This window comes from Sturnus vulgaris, chromosome 2 (assembly GCF_052056855.1).
Source record: "Sturnus vulgaris isolate bStuVul1 chromosome 2, bStuVul1.hap1, whole genome shotgun sequence".
Taxonomy (NCBI): domain Eukaryota; kingdom Metazoa; phylum Chordata; class Aves; order Passeriformes; family Sturnidae; genus Sturnus; species Sturnus vulgaris.
In genome coordinates, this window is record NC_142244.1 from 19253734 (window position 1) to 19263835 (window position 10102).

Sequence of the window (10102 nt, forward strand, 5' to 3'; positions counted from 1 at the left end):
GCTGCCGGGGCGAGCAGCCGCTGCCGCACGGGACCACCTTAACGGGGAGCGGGGAGGGATAACGGGGAAAAAAATATTAGGGGAAAAAAAAAAAAAAAAAAAAAAGGGGGAAGAAAAATAAGAAGAGAACGAAAGAAAGGAGGGAATAGCGGAAAGGAAGAACGAGGAAGAAACGGGTCACCCGGCCGTGCCGCGGCTCACCTTCGTTGGCAGGGCGGGCGCTCAGACGGCCGGCAGCGCCGAGCGCGGCGCGGAGCAGCAGGAGCAGGAGCAGCAGCGGCAGCGGCGGCGGCGGTGGCGGCAGGCGGCGGCGGCGGTCCATGTCGGCGGGGCAGAGCGCAGGCACAGCCGCATGTCTCCGCGCCGCATGCCACCGCTCCGCACCCGCTCCGCGCCGCCGCCACCGGCCCCGGCGCCGGGACCATGCCCCGCGCCCGCCTCCGCGCTGCGCCCGGGAGGGGCCGCCCGCACCCCGCCCCGCCCGGCCCGGCCCGGCCCGGCCCCGCCGCGCAGCCCCCGCCCCGCTCCGAGCACCGCCCCGCCCACCGCACCGCCCCGCCGGCGGGACACCGAGCCTGCTCCAGCCCTGTGAAATGCCCCGGGGTCCGCCCCCAGACCCGGGAGATGCCCCGGAGCCTCTTCCAGCTCTGGGAGATGCCCTGGAGTCCGCTCCTACCCCGGGAGATGCCCCCAGCCCCGGGAGATGCCCCCAGCCCCGGGAGATGCCCCGGAGCCCGGCCCAGCCCCGGGAGATGCCCCGGAGCCCGGCCCAGCCCCGGGAGATGCCCCTAGCTCCGGGAGATGCCCCGAGCCCGGCTCAGCCCCAGGAGATGCCCCGAGCCCACCCCAGCCCCGGGAGATGCCCCCAGCCCCAAGAGATGCCCCAACCCCGGGAGGTGCCCTGGAGCCCGGCTCAGCCCCGGGAGATGCCCCAGCCCCGGGGTCCGCCCCCAGCCCCGGGAGACGCCCTAGCCCACCCCAGCCCCGGGGTCCGCCCCCAGCCCCGGGAGATGCCCCGGAGCCTCCTCCAGCTCTGGGAGATGCCCTGGAGTCCGCTCCTGCCCCGGGAGATGCCCGAGCCCACCCCAGCCCCGGGAGATGCCCCCAGCTCCAGGAGATGTCCCGGAGCCCGGCCCAGTCCCGGGAGATGCCCCGAGCCCACCCCAGCCTCGGGAGATGCCCCGGGAGATGCCCCCAGTCCCAGGAGATGTCCCGGAGCCCACCCCAGCCCCAGGAGATGCCCCAGCCCCGGGAGATGCCCCCAGCCCCGGGAGGTGTCCCGGAGCCCACCCCAGCCCCGGAGGTTTCCGTCACACGGAGCGGGGGCTCTGCCATAGGGGGTGAGACGGGTCCCGTAACTCGGGAGCCTCGGGTGGGAGCTGCAGCCAGCCACGACCCGCTCGTGTCCGATCACCGGGCTCTCCCGGGCGGAATGCCGCGGCCAAGGAGCGGTGAAACCTCGGGAGTGTCAGGCTGCAGCCGGAGAAACGCCAATTACATCGCTCATCCTCGGCTGCCCGCGGTGGCTCTGGGGCAACCTGCGCCAGCGGGGCCACAAGAACAGACTGACTTTGCTATCACTAAAGCTAGAGCTCTACTCTACAAGTTAGCACGTAAAATGAGTATTTTTCAGAAGCGTTCTCTTCGTGCTTGCACCTTTCCTTCAGTCCTTGCAGCCCATCAGAGGCCCCAGGGTACCTGTCAGAACACAGAGCAGAGAAACAGGCGTGCGATGCTGCTATTCCACTGCTCCCAGGGGGAATCACTGCACAGCAGCGCTTCCCAAGCTTCCCCTTCTCTAGACCGTTTTTTCACAATATGGACAACTTCCTTCCCAAGCGACTCGTCTCAGGTCTCCAGAGCCACCCAGCGTGGTTCCGTGGAAAATGGGAAAATATCTGAATAATACTGAGGTCAAATAAATATTTCACTCCAAACCAAAGTTATGCACGCTCATAGTACAGGGTCTAGCTCTGAATGCATGCGCTGTCTGCATACACAACAAGCAACAGGATGGGAGGAGAGGAGCCTTTGGCAACAGATGTGGAACTACACGGCAGAATTAACATCAAAAATCTTTGATAGCAGGGAAGGCAATCCCCAGTGTTTCTCAAACCAAGTCTGAACAACCTCCCTCTTCATCATCCTGTGTGTCCTTGTATCCTCAGGGTCAGCTGGGAACTGCTGCCTGCTACCTGAGCTCCAGGTTTACCAAACAATACAGAATGCCCAGCTAGGTGCAGCAGTGATGCTGGAGGTTTTACAGGGGAGCAGAAGAGGAGGTGCTGGAGTGGTTGCAAGCCAGGACCCGTGCCAAGGTCTCTCCTGCACGGTACTGGCACCCGACAAACATCTGCTCTAACTCTGCCAGGCCTGCACTGCACTGAAGGGGTTGGAAATGTGTGGAAGCCAAAGGCAAGGAGAGACAAGGCTGTGAGAAGTCATCTTAGACAGGTTTCAGCAGAGTACAGGGGAGACATAAGCACTAAAAATTAACATGCAATTAATCTCCTTTCCTGTTTCCAGGCTTGATTATTCAATCAAACATATTAAAGAATCATCAAATTTAATACCATTTGTTTCATGTCTCCAAGCCTTCCTTTCACTCATATTTACCATCCACCCCATTTCCTCTGTGGTCAAACTTCCAAAAGATGGAAAAAATGCCCAGAGCTCTAGAGCAAGAAACCTCCAAGAGCAGAGGGAGGAGCAGGGTGGTCTGGTCATGCACTTAACTATGAACAGTCCAGAGAAAAATATCTCCTGTCTTCCTTTGTCCTCCTCAAGTCTCATTTCACCACACCTTTCTATTCATTGGACAAGGATGTTTTCCCACAGCTAAAAGGCCAGAAATTCACATTCCTCAAAATATAACTTTCCCTAGTAAAAAACTATTTTGCTTTAGTTTGAAGGGGGTTTTTTTGCCAATATTTTCCTCAGCTTTTTTTAGAATACACAACTGTTTTCATTGAGTTCTGTCATACAACAGAGATATGCCTTTAAAACCCTACTAAGTTCTCATGACTACTAGTCCTGGTCTCTCTGAAGCTGTACCTTTCTTTCATGATTTCATTATTAATTTTTTTTTAAGGTGTGAAAAAGGTGAAAGAAAAAGGGTAAAGAAAAAGGGTGAAGAAAGATAACAAATATGGGGGTGGGGAGTAGGGAAGAACGAAGATGACAATCAACCCAAAACCCAATAAACTTCTGTTTTCAGTTAGTGGAAAAAAGTATTTACAAAGAAGGGAGTTTTTGAGGTTACTCATAGAAATCACTTTCTGAATTTGTAAATGTCTCAGCATCAGTGAACCCATCTCATATAGGAAGAAAAGTATAATTATCAACACAAACCACATAATGCAAATTTTAGAATCAAACTTTCCAGAAAGAAAACCTCTCAAGTGAAAAAATGAATAGCAGAAATACTTGGGAAAATTTAAAACAAAGAATGCAGTTTTAAACAACTTCACTAAAAAGAAGCCCACAAACCTGGGAAAATTCTCAGCAGGAAAGAAAGATTAAATTCATTACAAATTTCTCACTAGGCTTTTTTCTCTGTGACGCACGTTGTGTTAGTTTTGTGCAAATTGCATGTTTACTCTATTAAGAGTAATTTTCTGTGAGCTTAAAGGGCACCTTTGAAGAAAGAAAATAGCCTCTAGTGGCATTTCTACATAACCAGAGTGCACATGGTAATATCTTTGCCCTAGCATCCATAAAATCCTTCTGGAGAAACACATAACCATGATTTATGATTTTCTGCCAAGCCTGGGCTTTAATTTCTTTAATATATTGGAGATCAAAATCCTTACTAAACACAAATTTTATCTCTTACATTTTTCTTTTGTAAACAGGGAGGTGACACATTCTGTGATTGTATAATGGAAAAAAGAAATCATAACACATGGGCAGAATGCTCCGGATCCCACGTTTGCATACTAAATAGGAAAACAACTTTCTGCCTAATGAAAAAATGCTACAGATTATTAGGAATAGCCACAGAAGTAATCAATCAATTTATCCAATGGACTGGGCCACAGCCTGCTTCCAAGAAGCTTTTTAATGTTTATGGCTCTTGAGAGGCGTCATTTAATTAATTGAATGACACAAAACTTCTAATCTTAGAGATTTAAAGTCTTTTCCTCAAAAACAAACAAAAAGAATTAATGACAGGTTCACTACTCATAAAGAAAGGTGGCTGGACAATCCCCCATTTATTCAGGGAGGAGGCAGAACAATGGTCCCCAAGTGATGCCTCGCCTGTGCCTCCATGGGATTGTTGGGAGGCGTGAGAACATTTCCCCCTCAATTTCTGGGTTTTATTTATGCAGGTTCTTGTTTGTCATGTGGATGCACCTCCCTTCACACTGACTTCTGTCCCTGCAGTGACAGAACTTTTCCACATAAATCATAAGAGGGATGACTTTTTTAAATCATTCAGTAATCAGTTAAGCCTACAAATACACTTCAGTATATATAATATATATATATATGTGCATCTGTTTTAATATTAACTATTTAGTGTTCAGGTAAAAATTATCATAAATGGAAGCATTGCTGCTTGAGTTCATCCTAACTCTGACATGGGCCAGTCTTGGAGATGGTGACCAAGGAGGAAAAAACCCTCCCACGAGCCACCAAGTAGATTTACTTAGTTTAAATATTCCTTGGGAGAGGTTTTAAAACATAACTCAAAGGTCTCCTAATGTAGAGTGTCGCCCTGAAAATGCAAGCAGATGAGGAAATGCAGGATGTGGAAGAGTAAAAGGCAGGATGCAATAAAAACAAATGATAATGAAGTGTGAAAAGTTACTTTAAATAAGTCATGTAAAGCTAAAGCTATAGCCCTTTCCAATCAATGCTTACATAATCATTATGTGAAAATCCAGACAAATGGATTAACAAGACAGCGTAAAAAACTCAGCTTTGAGCAGCAGCAAAGCTGAACTTGTAATTATGAAACAACTGCACGCCAATCCCATAATGAAAAAAAGTATGGAGATGGAAGAGGGTAGAAAAGCAAAATGCAAATGCAGTTTAGCTGCTAGTTTCCCTCATAAAGTCTGAATCATTTGTTAAATATGCAATAAAAAGGTGACAGTCCGAGCACTTAGACTGAATTTACCTATCTGTAAACAAAAATCTATAGAAGCCATAAAAGAAAAGCTTCACCAGCATTACTGCCAGTTTTCAGAGAAAAGCAACATTTATGTGCAGTAGAGAGTATTGCTACCATGAAAGAGCTTGCCAAATTTTAGCTTTGGGATGGAGCACTTACAGTAGAAATCCATGAATCCTGTAAAACCAGACTGTATTATGGAGACACTGGCAGACCTCCAATAAGGTGAATAATGATAAGTTTGATCAGTTTGCTTTTCTTCAGGTCACAAAGAATATTCAGAAATTTCTGTTGTAAGGCCAAAAAAAATTTTTAAAAAGATACCCAAGAAATGAAAGTATTTATTCTCATGTATTTCAACTCACTGACTTTTTTTTTTTCCCCAGAAGAAAGTACAAGGCAGTGTTGGACAAAAAATAGTCAGACACATTTTAAAATAAATATATGACAGTATTTCTAATAGCAGGGATCAACATCCAATCTGGGGAATGCACTTGGAGAGCACACAGGCAAAAATCCGTAATCTGGCTGAGCTGGATTGGAAGAATTCCTTTGTCTTTGTAGAGCCAGGCTTGCACACTGACAGCAAAATAGGTTTATTTTTGCCAGCTAAAAAACAGAGAAACACTCATGGCCAGCTGCAATTTTAAACAGCAGAATGCAAATACTCTGAATCAGAGTCTGAGTTCACAACATATGAGAACTCCTTAACAGTTTCATTTCCCTGGGGAACTTTTTGCATTTAACAGTTGATTATCTTATTTTATAATTTTTTATAAAGAATACCTGAGATTCTGCAAATGATTGAGGTGTTTTTATATTTTCTGGTCATTTGCTCTTTTTTCTCAAATCACCTCACCTCCTCCTTCGTATTCAAAGTTTTCTCCTCTTCTGTCTCATGGAACTGGCATCACAACTTCTGTCCACATCGAAGGAAGCATCAGGGGAAAGAAGAAGGTGGGGAAAAGCCCATAAAGTGGAATTCTCTTAGAACCCTCAACTCCACATCCAGCATCAAAGCATGAAATCATTTCACACCCTTGCTCGTAATGCCAAGGTGGGTGTTTGATTGCACGCTGTACATATGGTTACTAATTCCCAACTAAATGCTACCACCCAAGAGGAAAATCAGAATTCAGAAGGGGACAACCATTTTCCAAAGGCTTGTTCCCAGTTCTAATGCCTGCATGGAGACAGAGATTTCCTGTTTCCTTCAAAAGCTGCTTCTTTCAGGACTTTGGGGAGAGATTAATTAACTTGGAAACTGAGAATAGCATAATATTTATTAATTAGGAGATATCTAAGCTCAGAATTTATCAGGGTACACAGGTCCTTCATAAGTTCCTCCATGGGCAAGTTCTTCACTTGCCCAGCTTGCAGCAACATTTCTCAGCCTCCAACAATAACACAGCAAAAATAAACCAAAAAAGCCGAGGTAGCCCATCATTACAGCCCCCCAAACCATCCTTGCCCCAGCTGGGTGCAGAACATGTTCTCAGAGTCACACCTGTGCTGCTGGATGAGCTCAGCTTCTGGGAAACATCCCCATCCTCCTGACCCATCACCCCAGCTCACCCTGTGCGTGCTGAGAAGCTCTCAAGTTTTTCCAGTGTTTTCTTCTTGATTATAATGAGTTAATTACTTTGCCAGAAAGCATGAGGTAGCTTTTTATTAATCTCCTTGGCCACTTGGGCAATGAAGAATTGCAGTTTCTGCAGAAGGCTAAGCTAACATTATCTAAATATTATTCTTTATAATTATTAGACAACACATGCAATAAATAATTATACCTCATTAGTATTCTCCCAGCCCAAATGACCCAGAGCAGGACAGTCTATCAACCTTGAGTCAAGCAGACCTTATCCTTTAAATGGGGTATTTTATGATAATTTAGGCTTTCCTCCCCAATCCTGTAGCCAGCTGCAGCTTTGCAGTGAAGGATGGAGCTCCTTAAACTTTCTAACTCACCAAAGAGAGTTAGAAATGCAAACATTTCTTTTTCTGAGCTGGAGATGTGCTGTCTATGTCAGGAGAATGTATTACAAAGATTTCCTGTCTTCTTGAACACAAAAAAAAAAGTTTTTCCCACTGCAATATCAAATTTGGGTTATCTGAACTAAATTTTAAATTTTTAAAACCCCCTTTTTCACCAGGGTTATTTTTCACGAGACAGACAGTTCATGACTTAAATGTTGGCTTTAACATTTGCTTAAAAGAGATTTCCTCGTTTGTTTGAGCTGTCACCAAAACCTGGAAGAATGTGTGAATTACTTTTCTGGTACCAGAAACGGAGAAAGCCTATGTCATTTGTGTTACCAAACTAAAGTTACTGGGAAAGGTTTACCAGCATTGAAATTAGTCATCTCTCTAGAGATTTTAATGAGGGAAATAAACTAGTGTGTACTCAATCATTTCCTTTGGATGCATCAGCTTTGGAACTGGGAAGAAGCAGCAGATTAAAAGAAAGAAGTAACAAAAAATTTGTACAGTATGGTGGGGGAAATTTATTACAAAGAGTTGCAGGATTTTCCTAAATGAATGCAAGGTTCTAGCTCAAAAGGCAGCTGTAGATGCATAGAGAAAAAAAATAATAAAATAAAATAGTCCCCATTCAGTTCCTAAGCTGAACTTACACTACTGGCATACCAAGCTGCAAAATTAAAAAATCCAAAACCCATTAGAATCAAAGATCTTTTCTTGAGAAAAGAGGACACTCATCAAAAGTGACATAAACTGAGAGCCTTACATAAAATGACAAAAAGAAGATGTCTTGCAGTGGATTTGTGAAAAAAATCCAGGGACTTGTCAGATGTGTGGAGGGGAGGGTTTTGCTGAAACCCAATCTGTGCAAACCCAGTGCACTCTGCTGGGTTTATGGATGTGCTCCCTTTAATGGGACATTGTTTTAAATAATGCTTTGCTTTAAGATGGCAGCTGAGTGACTTATTGCCATTGCCCAGGAGAGACCAAAAACTGCAGCATTTATAGAAGTAAGAACCCCTGAGATAAACCACAAAGTGGAAGGAGGAATGGAACCTCCATCTATGCTTAAGGATGGAGAACCTTGCAAACACCTCCAGCAAAGTGCAGAAGCCTGAGCTGTGTGACCCAAAGGGGACAGAAGAGAGGGTCAGATCTTTTATATTATGAATCCTGATTGTTGTTGGGAGTTTTGTTAGCTTGTTTGTTTGGGTGGGTTTTTAAAATTTTTGGTTCTGTTTTTTTCAAAATTTTTTAAAATTAAAATCCAAGTTATAACATCATCTACTTCTAAAGAATTTGCTGTTATACCAATTTCATGCTGGGCCACCTGCCCTTTAGTTTTCCTTAAGAAGACTGCAAAAGATTCTTGTGAGCTCTAGAATAACAAAGAGAGCATTTTCTATTATTTTATACAGTCTCAAATGTTTTGTCTAGAATTAAATAACCAAGCCATGCTGATTTTGCCAAGTTTTTTTGTTGTTTTTTTTTTCTTTCTTTTTGTTTTTTTATTAAGCAATCTGCACTGGATTTGTCAGATAAACAAATATATTTATATTCCTTCCACATATGTTGTCTGACTTGATGTTAGCCATTTTGCAAAGGAGGTAAATAGGTTTCTTGGAGACTTTAGGAGGTTAAGCTTATGACCTCCCAGCTTTTACAAGATAAAACAAAAAATTGCCCACTAAAATGTTAGGAAGGGCACTCCATTTTTAAAGGATGTTATTATTTGAGTTGGAGTTGTAATGGAGCTAAGCCACACCTACTTAGAGAGCTGGGCCAAACATTGCTCTTGCTTACAGCAGTTTAAATCCTTGGAGGCCCTTATTACTAAGAAAATTGAGTAAGATTTCAGTAAAATCAATTTTTAAAAGCACCAGGAGCTTGCTGTTGACCTCAGCTACAGCAATCTGTGCAGCTTTGCTAAAACCTGCTCTCTCTCCCTCTCTCTCTCTTAAACCTGACTGACGCCACTGATGAATTGTGCTGTAAAATTTACTGCTTCAATCCCTTAACACACAGAAGCTGCTGCTTGTGTTTCTGGAGGACCCTGTGAGATGGAAGGGAGAGGTTTTCCCAAACTGACTGCAGGATTACAGAATTCTCTTCTCTCTTGCACCATTTTTCAGCTCCTTTAACATTCAGATTCCTCACAGCAGCACCAGAGATGGGGAGAACAGCAGCCTTAAATTTAGCCCTGGAGCAAACTGTCCCCACCTCTGTCACCTCACAGAGCACTGCACAGAGCTGGCAAGTCTGTACCTGCTATTTCCCTTGCTTTATATGCAGTGATCTGGTGCTTTGGCGTTTTAATTCACGATTTTTATTTATCATCATTATTGTTACTGTATAATGGGATCTTTGACTATGACTATAGCAGCGAGAATACCTCAGGAAGTCAAGCAAGAACTGTTTGACACTTTCAAACTTCCCTTCTTCTGTGCACACTCAGAAGCTTTCAGACTTTTTACCTGACATAGCCCGAAACAAATCTGGGATTCCTGGCTTGGTAATGAGGTAATATTATTTCCATTCTCAGATTTGGAGTTTTTTCAGCTTTTTCCTCCATGAAGCATTGCCCTTGGTGGCACATCAGTCACCTCACACCACCAGACTGAGCAGCAATACTTAATAAGCAATATTTAAATATCTTACCCAATACACAGCTATCAATAATGCATATCCAAACTCCCACAGTAGTTTCATTTTTTAACATGTCTCTGTTTGCCATCAAATCACCATGTGCACTTTGATCTTGCACACTTGACACATTTTAACAGACAGAAGGAACAGAACCATCAGTTCTTTCTGGCACCATCTGGGGTTCTTTTACAGATACTTTCTCCCTGGCTGCCTAAAGCTCAATTCAGCTTTGCTTTTTTCCTTTTTTTTTAATATTTTTTTTCCCACACTATCTTCCTGATCTTCTTTGCCTGTCCTCAGGTTTCTTCCCTACATCACCTTCCAAGCCTTTACCTTTGTCACACATTCCAGTGCTGC

General features: G+C 44.6%; 1 protein-coding gene across 2 annotated transcripts in view; it reads right to left on the reverse strand.

Moving 5' to 3' along the window:
- EPHA3 (EPH receptor A3) overlaps positions 1 to 360 on the reverse strand; it is a 174277-nt gene extending 173917 nt beyond the window's left edge. The window contains exon 1 of one of the 2 annotated variants that reach the window (XM_088158520.1): positions 202 to 360. In XM_088158520.1, the coding sequence (XP_088014646.1) occupies positions 202 to 322 (121 nt within the window). In that variant the 5' untranslated portion in view covers positions 323 to 360. The remainder of the gene's footprint in view (positions 1 to 201) is intronic. The other variant, XM_014888460.2, reaches the window with a different exon arrangement.
- Positions 361 to 10102: the final 9742 nt, after the last annotated feature.